The following is a 19,681-nucleotide window of genomic DNA, read 5'->3' as shown; positions in this document are numbered from 1 at the left end:
GATCTTGCGCTCTGTCTGTTTGGCGCATACTTGGGTCTTCATGTACACAGCATTGGACATGTATCTCTCTAGCAGCAGCACTGCCCCATATCGCTGCGATGAACATACTTGAACAAGATACCCCCATCAATTACAATTTTGCAATACGACGCATGGACCTTGCACGTGCTAGGAGATTCTCGACTTATGCATGACTGTCTTGCATAGTGGTTTGGGTATTCTGTACATGATTGATCTGTGGCAGCTTCCAATGTCTGACGATTGCGAGACCTGATCTACTACTACTACCTTGCTCCTGGAGTGTTTCTCCGAAAGTGATAAAGTTCGCCAGCCAAAGTAATCGTTCTCAGAGCCTCGGCATTCCAATTGCCCCTCCACCAAACGGACCAGCGCCAGATAGGGCGAAGGAGCAAGCTTGTCTCAAAACAAATTTTCTAATGACAGTAGCAAGCGATTTAGTTGATGAAGTTGACGCAGAAGAAGTGTAGGATCAAGCTTCCGAAAATGTAATCGGCAAAGGCCCTAATTCCCACCAACAGGTTAGCATCGAGCGTGGACAAGTAGATTTGAATAAGTATGAGACCGTCGACAGAAAGGGTTGAAAAAAGTAGAACGCGGAGATGGAAACACCAACCTTTCGTGCGAGATGCCAGAGCCCTGTCCCTCATTGTCTTCATTTGCGAATCGGGCATTTTTCCCCTTGGAGCTGGGCTTACTAGACAGGGTTGACCCGCTGTCACTTGTTTGCATTCGGAGACTGGCTGTGAGCACGAACTGGCCCACGGCTGCGCTGAAGCCACTCAGGAAAGCGTTGAAGGGCTGCATCGAGGAGATTGATTAGCGCGGGGACTTTCATACGCTTCCTGGGGACAGAGCCTCCCCCCTCCAACTCTCCATGCAGCAAGATGGGAACGAGGCATTGAGATCATAGCCCCAGCGTGGGACCTTGGCTCCTATATGACCCGAATCTCAGAGTAAAAATCAAGAGCGAAACAGAACGTACATAGTTTCCAGCCAGAACGCAGTACAAGAACTGCAGGCCGCCGACTAGGACGAGAAAGGCCATGAACGCATCCAAGAGTAATGTACGTTGGGGGGTCGTCGCCACATATTGTTCCCAGACATTCTGGGCAATGGCCACTGCTGAGGCATTGGTCTTCAATGTGGTCGGGCCAGAGGAGAGCGTTGCGGGCGTAACGGGTACGGCCGCGGAGGTGTTAGTTGAGGCCGCGTGTCGTTTGGCAGGCATGGTTGGGATGATTGGGCTTTGAGTGGACACGATTCCGGGGGTGAAGGGGGAAAAAGAGCTTTTGAAAAGATGAAGGGGTGTTGCTGTCAGAAAAGCAATATTTTCGATATGCTCTTAAGCCGAGAGAATGTGGTCGAGAAAGGTCAATGGGCATGAGGAATCGACAAATAAACGGGATGGTCGTAGATACGATGCCACTTGCGAGCTGCGGTTCCCCCGGGCTTCGCTATCGCTATCGGATGAGTCACGTGATACATAACCTCTGATTGGAAGAGGCCCCAAGTATACCAAGTTGCTCTTTCTGGTTTTGTTGTTGACAGTTAATGAATATTGCTAGGATAACACAGAGCGCTAAGGTTTTTCCCTATTGAGCCCAGTCAATGCCCGGAGAGTGCTTCTAGGAGCAGCATAGCACGCGGTCATGGAGAGTTAACCAGCTGACAGCGAGTCATTGAGAAAAATCTACTCCTACTAACTCACCAGAGCGGAGCAAAGCAAATAGTGTACCGTCAGTGGTCACAGCAAAAAGCGGATCTATTCATCCATTCAAGTACTGGCACATAGTTGGGAATCTCTCATTTGAGAACCGAAAACATCGCGACAAAAAGGCTAACATAAGTCATCTCAAGCTCGAAAGTCGATCACCCCTAGGGAGGTACTACCGTACACCGTCTCACTTCCACTGTCCCGCATTTTCCACACCCCCAGCAACCTTCTTCGTCCCATCCTCAATTCCAGTCCCCGCACTTCCAATCGCATCTCCAACCGGCTGCCCAGCACTCCCCGTTGCACTGGTGATGGTATCGCCGACTCCGCGCGCCGCGGCACCAGTCACGCCGCCCGCTGTGCGGGCGACTCCTCCGACGGTGTTGCCTAGGGTGGAAGTGACGAATTTGGCGGCGCCGGTGACGCCGCTGTCTTGGGAGGAGGTGTTGATGGGCATGATGAGGATATATTTGATGGTATTTGGTCGGGTATGCTTGGTTTGAATGAAGGTAGAAGTTCCGAGAGGAATTTGAGGTGGAGGTTGGCAGAAGCTTTTTTGTTGTCAGGTGTTCCAAGACAGAGTTTTGATAGATAATGGTATCTGGAGAGTCTACTAGACTGTTGGTTGTCCGAAAGTCTTGAATTAAAGAATATGGACTCGTCGGGTCAATTCGAGTTTATGATAAACAATCGTGCCTTCAATATTACGATGGTTGACCGAGGCATTCTTATACGGAAGATCAAGATGGATGGGTTGAAAAAGAGCAATGATGTCATCGTTGGCCTCTGCCCGTCCGCCATGTTGCACGTGATGGGGTGGCTGTACACCTGGATGATCCCTAATTTATTTGACATTGTGGCGCTGTGGCGCAAGTGTTGTGACTGGATCATTGTGATGATCACTTGAATGTTGGGGGGGTGATATGTTGGTGTCCCAACTAGGCGGGAGGATACTCTCGTCGAAGTGAGTGGATAGCGGTAGTGATGCAGATTTCTCGTGGGCTGAATGTGTGCTACGATAGGCCCATCGGAGTGACAATTCAACGCGATACGGGTATGATAGCACCGTAACGCACGACGCATCCAGACGTTAACAATTCGTAGATAGCCCGATTTTCCGGCTGCTTATGCTCCTGATTAGTATTAACCTGATAAGCTGGGTGTCCTACGTACTACACCGAGTCAGCTAAGAACGTCCCAGAGTACCTCGAGTGTAGCCGTCTAGTGGGTGAAGGTAGCAGCCAGGTCTGCTTACCTCTTGCACGCATTTTATGTTGATGTCGAAAGGGGAGATGAATTCGTATATAGTATACAAACATAGAGTGGAGAGACAGATGAGAAAGCATATCTGCATGCGGCTCGAGGGCCATCCAGTATGATCACGTGGGGAGAAGTTCATAACGTCGTATGCGTGGTCGTTCAGATGAGAGTATTGAAGGGGTATGGTCTCGTACACTTCTCACTAAGATGAAAGGCAAGATGCCATGAGGTCGGAAAAACGCACGGATATCATCGTACGTGCGGGGAGAGAAGAGGAGAAAGAGGAGAGAACAAAAGTTATTATGCAAACCATGTCGAAACGTGGGTTCCTTTGCCCAAGTCAACAAGACCTTCGTTTTCAACATCCAGCTGAAAGTCGCGCATGACCTGATCCCACTCATCCCAGTTCGAATTGGTTGTCGGGGGTATTTCGATCTGGGTTGTGAGATCATGGTCATTCTTGCCATTGCTGTTGCCGTTGCCACTGCCACTGGTGTTGTTATAGCCAGTGTTAAAGCCATCATTGCTGCTGCCGTTATTGACTGTGGGCGTGGTGAAGGACAGATTGGCCGGTGCGTCAACGCCCGCAAAAGACCCCCGCAGAAGCGGATCCTCAAGGTCCACCGGTGCCAGAATGTTGGTATCCGGAAAGATACTTTGCAGGGTCTCCCAAGGTCCCTGGCTTAGATCAACGTTGATATCCGCTTCGTTCAGGGCTGACTGGCTGTCGGAAGAAGGAACTGACGCCGGTACCGATGTGGACTCGGGCATGTGAATTTGTGGTAGACTATGACGATGCATTCTCAGGTAGTCGTTCGGATCAGCAAAGAACGGTGGTTGTTGTGGGCCGAACTTGGCAAACAGCTCGTGTTGCTGTTTTGCTCGAATTGCTGTCGCTCGTTTCATCAACGCAGCAAGTGGACGCCAGAGCATCCCCTTCTTATGCGTCGCTTGACGTGACCATTCAAGGTATATGCCTTGAACGGCATTCCAGGCTCGGTCGGTTACCGGGCAGATAGGCCGCACGCAAACCTCGGAGAGGACGAATGCGATGCCATACCATTGCATATTGGTCCGATACATCCAGCCCCATTTAGCGGTTCTGGGATCGGTCTCCAACAAGCGACCGAATTCCAAGACTTCAATCGCAGTCAAGAAGAGACTTTCTCGGGTCGCCTGGGAGACATTGGCCGCGCGGCGTTTCCCACTGGTCATCGGGTGATGGATGGACAGCCACAGCTTCGCAAGAACAAGGCGCGCTACCGTTGCTATTGCCCACTGTATGGGGATTTTCATATCACAATGCTTGACGTAGCGTTGCTCAATGCGGTCTGAGATGATCCGAATCATTCGCTCGCAGCGTTGCATTCCGGCGCCACCATCAACAGGACCGATTGCCCCTTTGTCAGGGTAGCCGTAGTTAGCCCGGCGCAATGCGCAAGCAATTTCGCAGCGGACGAGGCAAAATGTCACATCAGTCACACCTTCGCGTTCTTTTGGAGGCTCTGTGGCCTCTGGAGTGATATCGTCGTCATTGATATTGAGCGGAAGTCGGGTATCGTACATGGACTCGTTAATTTGCGAATCTGTTCCGTGATCATCGGACGATCGAGCATCTAACAGACAGATATGCCACCAGAGACGTCGTCGCATCTCTGTTTCAAATGGCTTCAATGCAAAGTTGGTTCCATCGCGGTGTAGGCCCAGACCTTGCGCCAGTCGCACGATGACTGCTGTCATGGACCAAACGAACTTGGAGTCATCTTCCCGCCGAATGCAGATAAGGAAGAGAACCGCAGCTTGGATGAGAACGAGGCTCTGGGTGTTGAGCATTCCAGCTCGCGACAAGGCTTGCTCTACCGCGAATCGATATTGTTTGATCAGTGTGGCACGCTCTTCGCCAAAACGAGACAAACATTGTTCCGCCGTCAAGCTGATGATCGCGGACAAGTATATCGCGAAGACGAGCGCTTCGTTGTTCTTGTCCAGAGAGTCTGGATTTTGCGCGGCTTCGATCAGTAGGTTCCTGGCCGTCCCCAAGTGCACAATCGTGACCAGAGGCGCCACATTTTCTCGGTATACCTCCCAGTACAGTGAGACCCGGGGAAAGAGGGGGTGAAATTCCCGGAGTGAATGTGAGAGGGTGTAGTAACCAAATAAGAAGCCATCATGGGAGCCAGAATGGGAGGAATGAGGAGATGGGTAGTCTTCTTCTTCGGAGGATGAGTGATCTAAGATATCCTGCAGCTCTTCGATCTGTACAAGACACCGAATAAGAAAGCATCAGTGGTCCAGACATTCCGAAGTAGTTCAATTAATTTTGTGGAAGGTCCTCTTGAGACATACCTCGTCTCCCAAGCTGGCCCACAGCCGATTGCTCACATATCGACTCTTGCCTTCGTCGATCACCAGTCTTCCAAATTCATTCTCAAAGTTCTTCGGCACCGGCGCCTTTGGGTCATTCTCAAACGGGCACCCGGAATTGGAGGCAGTGGTTGGTTCCGGGCTGGCAGTGATAGCCGACGAGATGGACGCCCGCGCTGGAGCTGGAGCTGGAGCTGAAGCTGAAACAAGCGTGGCCGGGGCCGGGGCCGTGGCGAAGGACACCGGCGCTTGATCTGCGGCAATTTGAGTCGGAGACAGACTCGTGATCGATGCGGTCCTTCCCGAGCTCTTCGCGCCCGCGCCGTTGAGATGCTCAATCACTCCCTCGAGACGTCGCAAGCGCGATAAGAGCTCGGAATCAGGTGGACGCTTCGACTTGCGCGGGGCTCGGCCCGGTGGGGGAAACACGCAGTCGACCCCGGCTCTGACGCAATTTGAGCATGGCGAACGCTTGTTGCACCGAACTTTGCGACGACGACAAGTGATACAGCTTCGTGCGTTTGGAGCCTCCGGGCCAGGGTGGGGGGCGGTGGCGGACACGCCAGCTCGCGCGCCGGTCGGAGAATTTCCGTGGGCGGAGGAGGACTTGGGGCCTTCCGGGGATGCCGTAGGGAGCGACATGACAGGACCACTTGGACAGGAGGAGGGGGGGGGGGGGGGGGGGGGGGGGGGGGGTTTCCTTGATTGATGAAGACTGAGACTTCCCAATTCCTCACCGCATCACGATGCTCGTCCCCTAGCTGACTGGACTGAAGGCCGGGTGCGGTCAGAAAAAAATAAACGTGAAAGAGATGAGCTTGTCAGCAACGGATGCCAACTGTTTGAAATCAGACCCAAAGAGACTTTCCGACCTCCGGTCCCTTTTCAAACACCAACCCGTCAGCCACGACCCTTTTGGGGGGTTCAAAGTCCCACAGTGAAAGCACTGCAGTCCATGTGACCCCGAGTGAGTCAGCGCAATCGCAACGACGGCAATTGTCCCCTTTTGAGTAAATCATATCTCCTATCCCCGAATGGGACTCCGTCATTGATCTTGTCGGCATCTTCAGTCAATTTGGGTATATGCTGGCTCGGACAGAAGGTGTATACTGAATAGTGTATACTGTTACACTGTATGGTGTCTACTGTTTACTTTGAGTGCTCGGAGTCTTACAGATGGAGCCAGTCCGGAGATTATACAGAGCATACTCGTAATGGCACTGCACGTCAATGACGAAAACAGAACAACAGATGGACATGAGAAAAAAGAATAGACAAATTTCAAGTTAGATTTCTCGTTCCAGCATCTTTGGGCCTCAAAGATCCACAGTCAACAATTAGCGTCCAGCAAAGCAACCTCATCCCAACGGGCAAGCGAAGACCGAATGTCTCAAATAACCGTGAGATTGAAGCAAATTGGGTCCATCAATGCCCACCGCCCTGGTGCATGCTCGAGGTCAAGATGTGCAGTGTAACGAGTCTTTCCGTCTGGGAGACTACGAGTATATAACGAAACCATTCCTTACATTCTGAACATGGGCGAAATTCATAGTTCCTAACTTCCTACAGATCTCGTGACGGGGCCCTCAGAAACCCAGTTGTGGTCTATCGTGCTAAGTAACGAGATCTGATAACTTTAAAATTTAAAAAGTAGTCTCGACACATGCCTCATGGACTAAATGTGGATCTACTCCGATGCAGAACGTCAGTGCTCTGAGCTGACAGTAGTTTACAAGAAAATCGTGATAGTATGAGTAGTTCATAGTCATACTTCATACTCCATAGTGGGATTCCCAAGAAAAGTGGAAAGGCTGGCTCCCAACTGTCTCGGCTTTCGGAGTTTGACCCAGTTACGTTTGCCAAGCCTTTGCCAAGGACAATGACAGCAGCCATAAATCTGGGGCTGACTGGTCACTTTCAGCGTCTCAATGCCAGGGTTGGATTGCTTTACCTAGGTCTGTAGACTGGAAGAGGGCTCAAAGAGCTCGAGTTGGATACTCCCAAGACAGATAGAGATGAATGTGCACGGTGCAGGGACGACACAGATTGAGTGGGCTCGAAAATAATAGCACCTTCAGCTTCTGGTATGGATACGGAAATGAAAATGTACAAGTCACTTTCGGACAAGGTGATCAAGAGACAAATGCATATCTCCATATCGCTCAAAGAACGAACGCTAATAGGGTTGCAAGAGCACGTGAAATGCTGGAGGAAATACGACGCGATGCACAGAAACAAGAGATGACAGGTTGAATATGAGAATGGATTGGTAGATCCATGGACGTCACAGCAACGGCCGTAGAAATGGACATTCGAAGACGCAAGGTCCGAGGGCTTCGAGAGATAGGCTGAGAGATAAGAGGAACGAAAATCGCGAATGTGGTCATTAAGGGGCATTCGAGACGCTAGTGCGTTCCGATACAGAAAGAGCTCGGGCTCTGGTCGAGCCAGTTATATGCGTGACTGTGGATGAAGTCTCGGTGAGGGAGGGACATATCGATCGACCGTGACACCAGGAGAGATGAAGCGTCGGCATGAAATGTGATGTTGTAAGTTGACAGAGATGGTTCAGACACTGATTCTAGACAATGGGATCCCAGACCTTGGTCTCGTCATTGAACTTGTGCCTACATCAGGACGAGCCCAGTCAGCATAGAACTTGTACTGGTGAGCGTCTGGGAGTCACGTACCCGCCAAAGAACTTGTTCGTCATTGATTTCGGCCCGTACTCTTCTTCCAAGAGCCACGTGTAAGCGTAAGGCACCTTCACCGGCACATCTTCAAAGTAGCTGTCCCGCAGCGGGAAGATTTGACTCTCGTCGTAGCGGTGGTGGTCTTTACACATCAAGGCCTCGATGTTGCCTCTCTGGCGCTGCTCATCGTCCTTGCGCACCGCCGTGATGTCGATAAAGAGACCCGAGGACGTGTCGATCCAGCGACCGTCAATGACATTCAAACGGTCTTGGGTAGTGCGCACCACGTAATGAGGGTTGATTTCCAGGAGGTATGTTCGTCCGCCACTGACACCGGGGATATCAAAGTGGTGCTGAGTCATGTTGTAATAGTCTGCGAGAAAGTGGATGGTTGGTTCGGAGATTTGCACATCGAGGTCGTTGTCCCATGGGAAGATCTGAGTGAGGAAGATGTGAGTTGGAGGTCCCCTGCAGTCGAGTCGCGTCCGGTGGCGCCATGTACTCGTTCATCACCCCTGCATCGAGGGGAGCGGAACCTGGGGTACTGTGACGAGCCAGGCGGAGTGCAGGTGAAGGAAGCGACTGACCTTTTGATTCCACCACCACGCGAGTAGTGTGCCGTGCATGATCCAGGTTTCAGCTCCAATCGAAGCCATCGTGGTCAAATACGTCCGAATGAGAGCTGATAGATGAGGTGTCACTTGGTCATCGGGCAGAGGCGACTCTGCGAATCTGTAGCGAGACTTGTTCAGTGAACGCGCGAGATGAGGGTGAGATCATTTTCGTACCTACCGTCCGTCATAATGATAGTGAAATCTGCGGGTGTGAATATGTGTCAGTATCTTGACGCTGAGCTAGAGCCACGCTTATTCCGTCTACGTACGATGATTCCGCTATAGAAAAAAAGTCCGGTTAGTCCACGAGCTCTTGTCAGACGGGTTGGGTACTGTCTTCCCCGATTTGATGAGGGCCCGAGACGCCAGATCAAGGCCGAACTGTTGAGATCAGGGAGCACTCACTGAAGTACTTGTCTTGTGGAATCTCCGTCACGCTCTCATAGTCCTTGGCGACATTCTCGCGCACACTCATAAAGTTCGTTTCACCCGACGGCAGGGCTGCGGCGAGAGGGATGGTCGAAAGGAACCCACCGAGCCTCGCGAGGCTGCAGATGGTGAGTCGCATAGCTTGGGCGAACGGTCGTTTGCAATGTGCAAGATGATGAGATGGGACAACGCAATATGAAACAACCAGAAACGGAAGAGATGGGTATCAACACAGCATGCGACGCCTTCAGATACTATGTGGACTCGATCACAGGTACTGCTTGTGGTGTATGACAGTCTGTACGTGGATGTACCTGGAGAGAGTCTGGGTTCTCGCAGAGGGGGACTCGTAAAAGGAGAGGCTCAAGAATGGAAAACAGGCCGTGATTCTCAGATGCAAAAAGACCGGTCCGAGGGGTCGATTGAGGGACCAATTAATGGATTCGGTGGGAATTACCCAGCGAGCAACGACGGCAAGCCACTGCGGAGACGGACGGTAGATAGTAGATAGTCGATAATTGCTGTACAAGGAATGCCCACGCCGGATGAGGGCCCTGATAAGAAGGATCTGGGATGGCACTCGAGAGACTCAGGCGAGCGTCCCTCGACCGGCGTGGAAGCGAAATCACGATTACGAGCGGAATGAACCATGTCAGCCGAGACACCGTGAGAGGCGCCGGTCCAAATTGGATTTGACCATCAGGATTATTCCGGGGACTTTGCAGTTTGCACTTTTGCAGTCGTCGCGTGGCCGCTTGTTCGAGACTCTCGGCATCTTGCGATCCACGGTCCCTCGGGGCGAGTGGGACCCCCCGATTGACGAGTCGTCCAGATTGTGGTGTCTGTCGAGTGTTGACGTCCAATCGTGGTACCCGTGAAAAATACTTCCACTCGCTTGCGACTCCCAGACAGAGCACGGATTGGGGATCGCGTGCGTCCGCTGTGGGCGGAAGGAAGGCATTCCCATCATCGTCTGAGTTTTGAAGGGCCATTCATACGTCCCTGAGGTTCCCTTAACGTGCCGTGCTTGACGCAGTGCGTCATGACCGAGACCAATAAGCCAAAGTCAACAACCGCTATCGTGGATCCTGCTGGAGAACAGAACATCGGGGAGACGACGGCATCGATTCCAATTGTGGCTGCGCAGTGGGCACTTTGGGCGGGCTTGGCTCGCAGCTAGTTCTCTGTTTCTCATCACTCCGGTTGGCTGACGGCCATCTCGGCGATCTCTATCCGACGCGCACCAACATCCACTTCACGAAAAGCAGGCTTCAGGGGAGTTGGAAAGGAGACATTGTATACTTGGGAATGGTCTCCAGCCTCCATGGACCTGCTACTGTCCAGTACAGGCGCGGGGGCAACTCCACTCGGTCGGCCCTGTCCTGGATCCTCGGGTCTTGGTCCACGTCAGCCTGCTCACGAGGTTGTCTTGGGAAGCTGAGCACGCGAGTTGGTTCGCGTAGGGCTTCTTGGCAGACCCGATCGAAATGTCGTACTCGTTTGAGCATGCGACGGGTTACCTAGAGCAGACGATGAGCGGAATTCAGCCCTGCGGAGCAGTTTAGAGAGAAGCAATCACAAGACAACAAAACAACAGAACAACAGAACAACAGAACAACAGAACAACAGAAGTACTTTACTACTACTAGTACTAACTAGTAACTAGTAACTACTTGACTGCTCTTGTACTATAGTCGTGTCGATGCTCGTACCAGATACCACGCATCCAGTTGGGGGAGGCCGACCACGTCCACTCTCACCTCCGGACTAAAACAATTAGTGACGGTCGCTAGGGAATACCTCCTCCTTCCACGCTCTTCAATGGTGGGAAATAAATGAGAAACACGGGTGGGCAACACTGACGTGGACGTGGATACTTTCAAAGAAGCAAGACTCTCACCTGATTTTAAAGACGATAGTAGACAATCAACAAGCCACTGCCAGTGAATTGTTAATAGTCTTTCAAGTCACAGTGCCCTTCGTCAGAGGTGCTGTGAGTCGTAGTGACTGTACTGACTACTAGTTAACTAGTGACTTACCTGTCAACAGGTACTAACTACTAGATCAGTGTCCGTCCCGGCAGACACAGTCTTGGTCGAGGTTGCTCGATATTAGCACATAACCGCAAGACCACCTGATAAGGCTAGAGCTATTTCCTCAGCACGAGAGCGCTCAACTCTCATTTCCATCAAGTGGCCCCTTCTTGGGTATATCATGGGTCCCTTTTCGAAACCCACCAGGGTTCGGTACAGTCTGATTGATAATAATTCTACCTGTTGTCGACCCACCCGGCACCCGACATTGAACAATGCAATGAATCGTTCATCTGCAACCGCCAACCGACTAGAATTTGTCACGAGTCTAACGACTACGGAGGGGCCACCTTATGTAAAGCATACGCAACCACTGATCAAGCAAACATGATTCCAACCATAATAGCCTGAAACCAGTGAAATTGAAAGGCCTCCACAGGCTCTGTCAGAGGCAGACATCTCGCTTTCGACTCCTTCCGTGTCTCCAGCGGTTTCCGCTTATCCACTTCTCTCGCCTTGGTTGGACTGCCGACTCCCGAACCACCTGCAGCCCTGTGAGTGTGCGGTGCCATTGGGATGCACCCATTCCAGTCAAAGCACAATCGTAATCTGGAACTTGACTTGTGCAATCCCGATCATCAGCATAAATCATGTGACCATCTCTTCTCTGTCTCCACGGATATTCCGCATCGCTGAAGCATCTTTACTCTTGTTCACAAGTACAATACCTGTGTACACGGTTCAACGGTTGACTGCCAAAATACTGTACTTCACCCACCGTAATTTCCCCCAAAAGCCTCCCCCTGTCAGAAGACCGTAGAGTTGTAGGACCAGGCTTAGTATTCCGCCACAAGCTTTCTTCTCCCAATATTCTTTGTTCGCAATTCCTGCATCGAGGCCCGCCCCAGCCACAAACACAATGCAAATCAATCGCCCGGGGCTAACGCGAGACCCAAAATGGCGCGATCGCAACCACATCTCGTGACTCGTAAGATCGTGAGAGTGGTACGCGTCCCCTTTCGTTTTTGAGCCTCTCGACATCCGTGGCTCCCTCACTTTTCTTTCCCCCGGGCGCATTTGCGCAGAATATATCCGACTCGCACGGCCAATCGTAGTGGGCAGTGGTACATCACAATCAGTACATTTACTAGGAAGTCGCAATCTCGGGCACTGTTGAGTTGAGTACCCCTGACTCCTGAGTCCCTACCAAGCGAGATATGGACAGTGGACAGTGGACGTTCAGTGTCCAGTGTCCAGCCTTGTGGTTTCCTCCAGGTCAGTAATCATTCAGCGATTGATCCCTCACTTCTAGCGTTCGACTGTAGGTCAGTCTCACCATCTCATGAGGTTGGACAGCGTGAAACTCTCTCACCATCTTTAATAGCACATGATAACCACGAGTCATGGCACTGTGACACATAAGCAGCTTGATATGTGCAGAGTAAACCTTATATGATCATTTCAGTCCGCTAGACAACCGGGACTCCCATCTCGTCAAGAATCAAGCTGAGCCGGCATGGAACCCTAACATGTCTAGTACCTACTACCTACAATGGTAAAATCATAAAATGTAGGTCCCGTCGCCGACGCGTCTCCTCATCCACCGGCCCATGTGACTGTCAGTATCCATCCTGTCCGTGACCTCCACTGGATCAGACGTTTCCAAAGACGGCACGGAGCGCCTTGACGCGCCTCAAACCGCCTTGTGAGAAAAACAAGCTTTTTGTGTGCGCCGGTTTTGGGCATTCAGCACGGGATTGAGATTGCAACGACGTTTTACCAACAGACCTGAGACTCCAGTCCAATGTCCACAAAGCTAACATCGGAGATGATTTCCCTGTCATCTCATTCTCGAGTCTGAGTTTCTGCACACGTCTCCCGTTGTTGCACGGCACGAAGGAGGGCTTATCAGTAGATTGATCTGATTAAAAGTTCAGAAAGGGGTTTGAACTTCTCTTGATCAAAGGGGAATCATTTCCATACATCTATCCATTGCAGATGATAGATGCACTGTCAGTGTCCAGCTGGAGTGGCCAGTGTCCAGTGTCAATCATCTGTTATTTAATCATGCGTGAGTATGTAGTAGTACCGAGGTCTTCTGATAGCTGCGGGTGATCTCTCTTGGCCAGAGAATATGATACGTCCATCGAGCACGAGTCATGGATTTTACCCCCCTGCTTGAGCGAGCATAACCATAAACATGGAAACACAGAGGGAGGAAGATCCATATATGCCAGTGTAAAGAAAAAAACACGCGTTGAGTCCCAAGTGTTCATTCGTCGAAGACCTCAACCCTCACCACTTTACCCGTGACATCCAAGCTATGGACATTGGACCAATGGGCACAGCCTTTGGGCAGTACTGTAAGTTACATCAACATGAGCTTGATTTGTTCATTGCGATCATACATCGTTCCTCTCGGCTGTTGGCTCTGCGAGCCTTGCATACCTATCCTCTTCCATAAAAGTTCGTGTCTCCTCATATCTGTCGGATCATTCGATAATTTCTGGTATTCATTTTTCCACATCAGTGGAGATACCCATCACCTGCTCTGGACTCTTTCCTGCCTTCTCCCATTCCCGGGCGATCGTGTCGACGACCCAATCGCCCCGCGGCGTCAGCTTGAATCTGACATCTTTGGGTGAAGTCATGAATCCTTCCACAACCATCTCCCACGGGTCTACCACATCCCCCTTCACCAAGGGCTGGATATCAAAGGCCCAGAGCAGACATGCCACTTGCAGAAATGTGCCTTCCGTGGCCACTCGCTTGCCCTGACAGACCCGTCGGCCTTGCCCAAACACAGGCAATGGAAGATCCGCCCGCACCTTGACGTCTCCCCCAGAGCTCTGTCGCAACCATCGCTCGGGTACAAATTCCTGCACATCTCCGAGCGTTGGATCAAAAATCTTTTCATCACGACCAATCGCCCACGCATTGGCCATGAGCGTCCATCCCTTTTTGATCTTGACTCCCTCGTATTCGTCGTCCTTGTCTGCTCGGCGGGGAATGGAGCCAGGGGCAATCGGTCGCCAGCGGAACAACTCGTGTGCAATTGCATCGATGAACGACAGATCCGCTCGGTCTGAAAATCGAGGAAGGCGATCACGTCCCACCACCTCATCCAAAATCGCATGTGCCTTAGTCAAAAAGGAAGGGCGATGCAGCGCCGCAATGAAGAGCCAGAGAAGTTGACGTGGGGACGTTTCCATGCCACCTTGAATGGATGTTGCGAGTGTGAAGGCGAGATCAAGATCGGAGACGCCGTTCTTGGCATGCTTTTGAGCTGTAGAAATGGCCTGTTTGGTGGCGTTCCATCCTGGTTCGTCGCGGCCGTGCTTGAACAACCGCATGTAGAGATCTACCTGTTGAGCGTAGAGCTTCTCTGCGGATCGCTTCCAGGGTGACAGCAACGACGGCAGATGGCGCAGAGCAGGGATGATATCTGGGAGAAGCGGATTGGCGGCCAGATGAGTGATCTGGGTCTGGGTATCTATGACTTCGTGCAGGATCTGATCCTCATATTGCGCGACGCGCAATCCATAATGCAAGCCGAGGATGATGCTGGACTGCGTGCGCTCAAGCTGTGGATAGATTTTGCCGGTGCTGATGGTTCCCTCCTTCGACTGCTGGGTGATTTGACAGAGGTCAAACAGCAACTGCGTGGCCTCGAGCTCCATCAGCGCCTGGAACTTCGGGGCGGCTGGCGCTCCCAAGCTGGGGGACAACAGCCGATGGTGCAGTTTCAGGTGATCATCATAGTCGTGCATGAGCGTGAACTTGGACTGTCCCGGCTGGGCATCGGTGATCATTTCCATGCTCACCGAAGCCGGGCGGTTGCTGTACCATTGACTGCGGCGACTGAACAATTCCGTGACTGCCGCGGCTGAATTGAGGACGACAATGGGAATGATGCCAAACAATTTTGGCACCGCGATTGGACCATTCTCCTTGGTCCACGCATTCCAATTGACCAGAGGTTTCTCGATGGGCGAGCTATGAAGGTCGCCAATGAGCGGAAGTTTTCGGAGTGGCTTGGTCGTCTCGTGGACGGTTTCTGATCTCTTTGCGCGACTTGAATTGACATAGATGAGTGCGACCAGAACTCCCAGCGCACAGGTCACTCCTATCGTCAGTGCATTGCTCTCCATGTCTACGGTCGCACGACAATCATGTGTATTGAATCAAGCTTCCACTGGTCTTCCTTGTGTATCAGTGAGAGAGCGACAGAAGAGGAGAGGGAGTGAGGGAGTGAGGGAGTGAGGGAGTGAGGGAGTGAGGGAGTGAGGGAGTGAGGGAGTGAGGGGAGAGGGGGAGCGATCCGGAGCTGCGGTACACAGGCCATTTTATCTACTACTATTGAACCGGCGAAGATGTATAGACGCAATACTGTGATGAAGGTTTAAATCAGTCAGCATACACTCAGTGGGCACAAATGACAAGCTTCTTGAATCAAGTGCCGACAGTCTGAGCGAGTTGGATGCCTTAACGCACGGTTCCCTCGTCGGGCGGCCGTGAGCGGACTCGAACCAGCAAAGCCTAATTGTCGAGTGGATCCCCCCATCCGTCCACTCATCCAGTGTGAATGCCGCGACGGAAGTCCCTCATTGGCCTCGGAGCATCCTGCTGATCCTCTCCGAGGGGTTGGATGAAACCCGCACGGGTGGCTCCTTGCGGTTCCCGACAACAAACCAGAAACTTCTCAACGGGTTGAACATGGATGGAGATGGGACTACTCGAGACTAGTCGACACTCGACAGACTCACGGCCCAGCGCTCAGGTCCTGGATGGAGTCCGGCGGCGACCTCCTGCCACTCAGGTTCCTGAGTAACAAAGCCGTTGTCGGCAGGTCTCCGAACCATCACGGAGCGCCAAGTCCTCGGACGTTGCTGGTGAAGGAGTCTAGTTTCAAATCCTTCAGGACTTCGTGCCAGTGAGAAGCCAGATCCAGGAGGAGTAATTGTGGGAACCTTCAAATTCACGAACAGCCTGACAGTGAGCCACATGGAAAAGGACCTCTCTAGACCCCATCGCGAGTCAGGAAGACCCGCCGCTGGTGGATATGACAGGAGCAGAAAAACTCTCTTTCTCTCTCTCTGTCGAAAGTACACTCCCTTGTTTGAAGCCCATCCGGGACGGGTGGCCGCGCCACACGCCGTTGACTACCTGCCGGGGGTCGCTTTATCTGTCAGATAGGAGTCTATGCGGCTTAGCGTGTTCAATCGAGTATGTGCTCCTGGCCATCTGCAGGTCCAGGTGGTCGATGGAAGGATTCACACTACTTTGAAAAGAGCAATGATCGCACTGAAGGATCGTCGACGGGAAATCTCGAGTCGACAAGTCCAAAGGTGAAGAAGAGCAATACTTCAATTACCTCGCTGCACCTCGCAGCTTTGACTTTCTGACCTGTTCATCTGAATCGATACTGACGGACAGAGCCTCTGCTTGGGTGCTTATAATAATGGACCCCTAAGTCCATTTCCATCCCCCAGCTGTACTACTGTTGCCCCTCCTGTTTCCTCGACCCCAAGTTTCTCAGCTGCAGGCCTGCTTAGTCTTGTGATCTTCTGTTGACCCTGGATCGCAAAGTCGTGGTTTATTACCATGGGGGTCACTTTCCCCATTGTGAAGACAGCCCAACGAGAGGTGCTAAGTGTGGCCCTTGTCTTTTCGATTCTTGCGGTGGCTGCGGTCTGCTTGCGGTTACTGGCTCATCATCTGGCACGTAAACCCTGGACGCCAAGTGACTACGCAATCATCATTGCTTGTGTGAGTGGGAGGCTCCTCTTGCAGACCCCCTCAATCCCCGAGTCATGGATGCTCTAGCTCACCTCTACATGCCAGATCTTTGCGGTGGGCCTTCAGTCGATCAGTATCACCGGCGTGATTCAAGCTGGCATCGGATACGACCATGTCACAGCCATCGCCGCGGTCTATGGCCTGGCTCCCATCACCAAGCTCCTCACTTTGGTCATTCCACTGCAGTTTCTATGGGTCCTGAGTCTGAGCTGCACCAAAGTCTCAATCTTACTCTTGTATCTGCGCATCTTTCCCGTCACTTGGGTTGTCTGGGCTTCCCGCGCAACCATGCTGGTGATTATTCTCTGGGCCATTGCAACCATTCTGGCAGGCTCGTTGATATGTCGCCCGTTTGCGTTCAATTGGGACCAGACCATCCCAGGGGGTCACTGCGGGAACCAAGTCCAGTCCTTTACGGCGACGGGTGTCATCAATCTGATTACCGACGTATTCGTGCTGATCATCCCCATGCCGCTTCTCTATAAGTTGCAGATGGCCACCTACAAAAAAGCAACTCTCATCATTGTTTTTGGCTTGGGTTTTGTGTGAGTCGGCTTCTCGCTTTCCCTTCCATCTCTCGCTTCTTTAACCCAAATGACCCTCTCTTTCTCTTCCCCGCGAACCCAGCAGCTGACCGTCTGTCCAGAACCTGCATCATCAGCGCCCTCCGCATCGCAGTCCTCTCCTCCATGGACTTTGCCGACATCACCTACACCATCCCCCGGGCCAACATCTTCAGCGGCGTCGAGCCCTGTCTCGCCGTCATCCTCGCCTCTGTCCCCCTCATGCGTCCCCTTCTCGGCCGCTCCGCACAAAACTCCGAAGTCACCGCCGCCCACACCCGCAAACCGTCCGAACCATCCGCAGCCTCGACCAAGCGCTGCGAAAATGGGTTCCTGCAACTCGAAGATAACTCGAGCCAGTTACAGTTGAGGCCCGTGGGCACGAAACATCGCGTCGGCGTGCTCGCACAGGAGACGGATCGTACAAGTGAGGAATCAATGGAGATGACGCAATCGAGTCCTCGTTCTCAGGATTGTGATACTAAGCGGGATCATGGGATCTCAGTGAAACAGGAGTGGGATGTCCAGCACACTACTCATTAAGCATATAAGGGTACAGCAAACAAGTAAACATGAAGCACATAAGGATACAGCAAACATTTCCCCCAGCCAGAGTATGAGCATCGATTCTAATACGTCCAATCGTCCGGCTCATCTTCCGAAACCCCCTCCAGCAGCTTTGACTCCTGATTTTTCTCCCGTGGCGCGAAGAACAGGCGATTCTCCAAGCAGAATGCCTCGGCGCTCTCGTACTCGCGACTGTCTAGGAGTTGTATCAGGGCTTGGCGACTCTGGAACGCTTCTTCCGTAAGTCGATGACGACCCTTCCGCGCGTACATGTGTGTCGCAATTGTATCAAGGGTTCGAATCGACTCCGGGATACGGGCGAGATCTGAGAATTTTTAGTCAGGAGTGATTTTGTATAAAACAGCAAATAATGTCGATACATACCGGCTGCCCGAATACGTTGCGGGGTTGTCCCATACAACTTTTGAAAGCTGCGGTATGCAGTGTGTTGAAACTCGTCGGCTGGGTCTGGAAAGTTCTCAAGGAGCGCTGAGGCATCCCCAAGCACATTACCTGCATGTACCTTCGTTTGGTCGGTTACCATGTCGCATATCTCCTGTTCTACCGGAGTCTTCTCCACCTTGTTCAGGCGTGGGCGGCAATAGGATAGTATTGTTCGCAAGCGAACGTCTCTGCAGATCTTGGTTTCTGCAGCTCGTATAGTATCATGTTCGCCGAGAGCCTTTGTTTGGGCCTCCAAAGCCTGAATTCGGGCGTCGGACTGAGACTTGTGACCCTCGAGAGTCTTGTTTTTGCCTTCGAGAGTCTTGACATTGCCCTCGAGAGTCTTGTTTTTGCCTTCGAGAGTCTTGACATTGTGCTTGAGAGTCTCGACCTCGGCCTTGAGTTCTCGTAAAAACTGCAACATCTCGAAACCTCTCTGGTTTGCGGCAGTTTCCCGTGAATCGTCCCACCTCAGAGATTGGATATCGTTGGCAAGTGCTGTCTGGCACTCTTGCAAGGGATCTCTTGTAACCTCTGTTGAGCCTGCGTAGAGTATGCTCGCAGTGCGTGCCAGTGTCTGCTTTTTGAATGTCAGTAACAAAGGGTAAAATAGTAGTGAGATGGGCTACAGGCTCGAAGGAGAGAGTACCGTCATTGTTTGGAACGGGCTGGCGGACGTTGCTCTTTCGAGCTTCGGCCGCTTCGGGCTACTGACCGGAGTCACAGACACTGGCCGGCGCTTGTAGGGCGTACCAGGAGATTGCATTTTGTCAACCGATATGAATATTGGAATGGCTTTTTGGAAGTGTTTGCTTTTTGGAAACTCAGTTTAGTTAATGGAAATGGTATGAAGCTACAAATTCAGCTCGGAGGTCCTTGATTATTATTATGTTAGAATTCGGCAAGAGCATCTTTAAATGGCAGGTGCGTTGTAAAACATGGGAACCCAGGTATCATGGAGACATCTGCCCGTTCCTCGGCTTTCATTCTGCAGGCGAAGTAGTGTAGGTACTCAGCGACTGAGCTCCGCATTAATGGGTCTCAGGTCCGGCAGGATGAGGTCCAACTAGACCTGTGATGCTCACGGGGTTGTTGTTTTCCTCCAGCCTCCGCCCTGTATTTATACATGGTGCCTGGGTAGATGTAGGATAGGTAGGTATGTCTTGCTTCCAAGTGAGAA

The 19,681-nt window shown here is 51.9% G+C and overlaps 7 protein-coding genes across 7 annotated transcripts; 1 reads left to right on the top strand and 6 right to left on the bottom strand.

Moving 5' to 3' along the window:
- Nucleotides 1–455: 455 nt before the first annotated feature.
- On the bottom strand, nucleotides 456–1,249 carry N7539_007559 (putative oligosaccharyl transferase subunit Dad1; the record flags this gene model as incomplete). The annotated part of the gene is made up of 3 exons (XM_056937160.1): nucleotides 456–522; nucleotides 635–819; nucleotides 1,004–1,249. The coding sequence occupies 3 exons, from the start codon at nucleotides 1,247–1,249 to the stop codon at nucleotides 456–458; spliced, it is 498 nt and encodes a 165-aa protein (XP_056787959.1).
- A 673-nt stretch (nucleotides 1,250–1,922) lies between these two features.
- Nucleotides 1,923–2,192, bottom strand: N7539_007558 (uncharacterized protein; the record flags this gene model as incomplete). The annotated part of the gene is made up of 1 exon (XM_056937159.1): nucleotides 1,923–2,192. One exon carries the CDS (start codon nucleotides 2,190–2,192, stop codon nucleotides 1,923–1,925), a length of 270 nt encoding a protein of 89 aa, XP_056787958.1.
- A 1,103-nt stretch (nucleotides 2,193–3,295) lies between these two features.
- On the bottom strand, nucleotides 3,296–6,001 carry N7539_007557 (putative C6 transcription factor; the record flags this gene model as incomplete). The annotated part of the gene is made up of 2 exons (XM_056937158.1): nucleotides 3,296–5,251; nucleotides 5,342–6,001. 2 exons carry the CDS (start codon nucleotides 5,999–6,001, stop codon nucleotides 3,296–3,298), a joined length of 2,616 nt encoding a protein of 871 aa, XP_056787957.1.
- Nucleotides 6,002–7,940: 1,939 nt separating this feature from the next.
- On the bottom strand, nucleotides 7,941–9,234 carry N7539_007556 (uncharacterized protein; the record flags this gene model as incomplete). Its single annotated transcript, XM_056937157.1, has 5 exons — nucleotides 7,941–7,986; nucleotides 8,050–8,520; nucleotides 8,566–8,784; nucleotides 8,845–8,906; nucleotides 9,049–9,234. 5 exons carry the CDS (start codon nucleotides 9,232–9,234, stop codon nucleotides 7,941–7,943), a joined length of 984 nt encoding a protein of 327 aa, XP_056787956.1.
- Nucleotides 9,235–13,641: 4,407 nt separating this feature from the next.
- On the bottom strand, nucleotides 13,642–15,279 carry N7539_007555 (cytochrome P450; the record flags this gene model as incomplete). The annotated part of the gene is made up of 1 exon (XM_056937156.1): nucleotides 13,642–15,279. The coding sequence occupies one exon, from the start codon at nucleotides 15,277–15,279 to the stop codon at nucleotides 13,642–13,644; it is 1,638 nt and encodes a 545-aa protein (XP_056787955.1).
- Nucleotides 15,280–16,732: 1,453 nt separating this feature from the next.
- Nucleotides 16,733–18,033, top strand: N7539_007554 (putative integral membrane protein; the record flags this gene model as incomplete). The annotated part of the gene is made up of 3 exons (XM_056937155.1): nucleotides 16,733–16,897; nucleotides 16,973–17,472; nucleotides 17,574–18,033. 3 exons carry the CDS (start codon nucleotides 16,733–16,735, stop codon nucleotides 18,031–18,033), a joined length of 1,125 nt encoding a protein of 374 aa, XP_056787954.1.
- Nucleotides 18,034–18,119: 86 nt separating this feature from the next.
- On the bottom strand, nucleotides 18,120–19,267 carry N7539_007553 (uncharacterized protein; the record flags this gene model as incomplete). Its single annotated transcript, XM_056937154.1, has 3 exons — nucleotides 18,120–18,382; nucleotides 18,442–19,081; nucleotides 19,151–19,267. The coding sequence occupies 3 exons, from the start codon at nucleotides 19,265–19,267 to the stop codon at nucleotides 18,120–18,122; spliced, it is 1,020 nt and encodes a 339-aa protein (XP_056787953.1).
- Nucleotides 19,268–19,681: the final 414 nt, after the last annotated feature.

Source organism: Penicillium diatomitis (genome assembly GCF_028827545.1).
Source record: "Penicillium diatomitis strain IBT 30728 chromosome Unknown utg000010l_segment0_segment0, whole genome shotgun sequence".
NCBI classification, from domain to species: Eukaryota; Fungi; Ascomycota; class Eurotiomycetes; order Eurotiales; family Aspergillaceae; genus Penicillium; species Penicillium diatomitis.
Note: the sequence above shows the minus strand (reverse complement) of the source record. Positions and strands in the feature narration are given on the sequence as shown.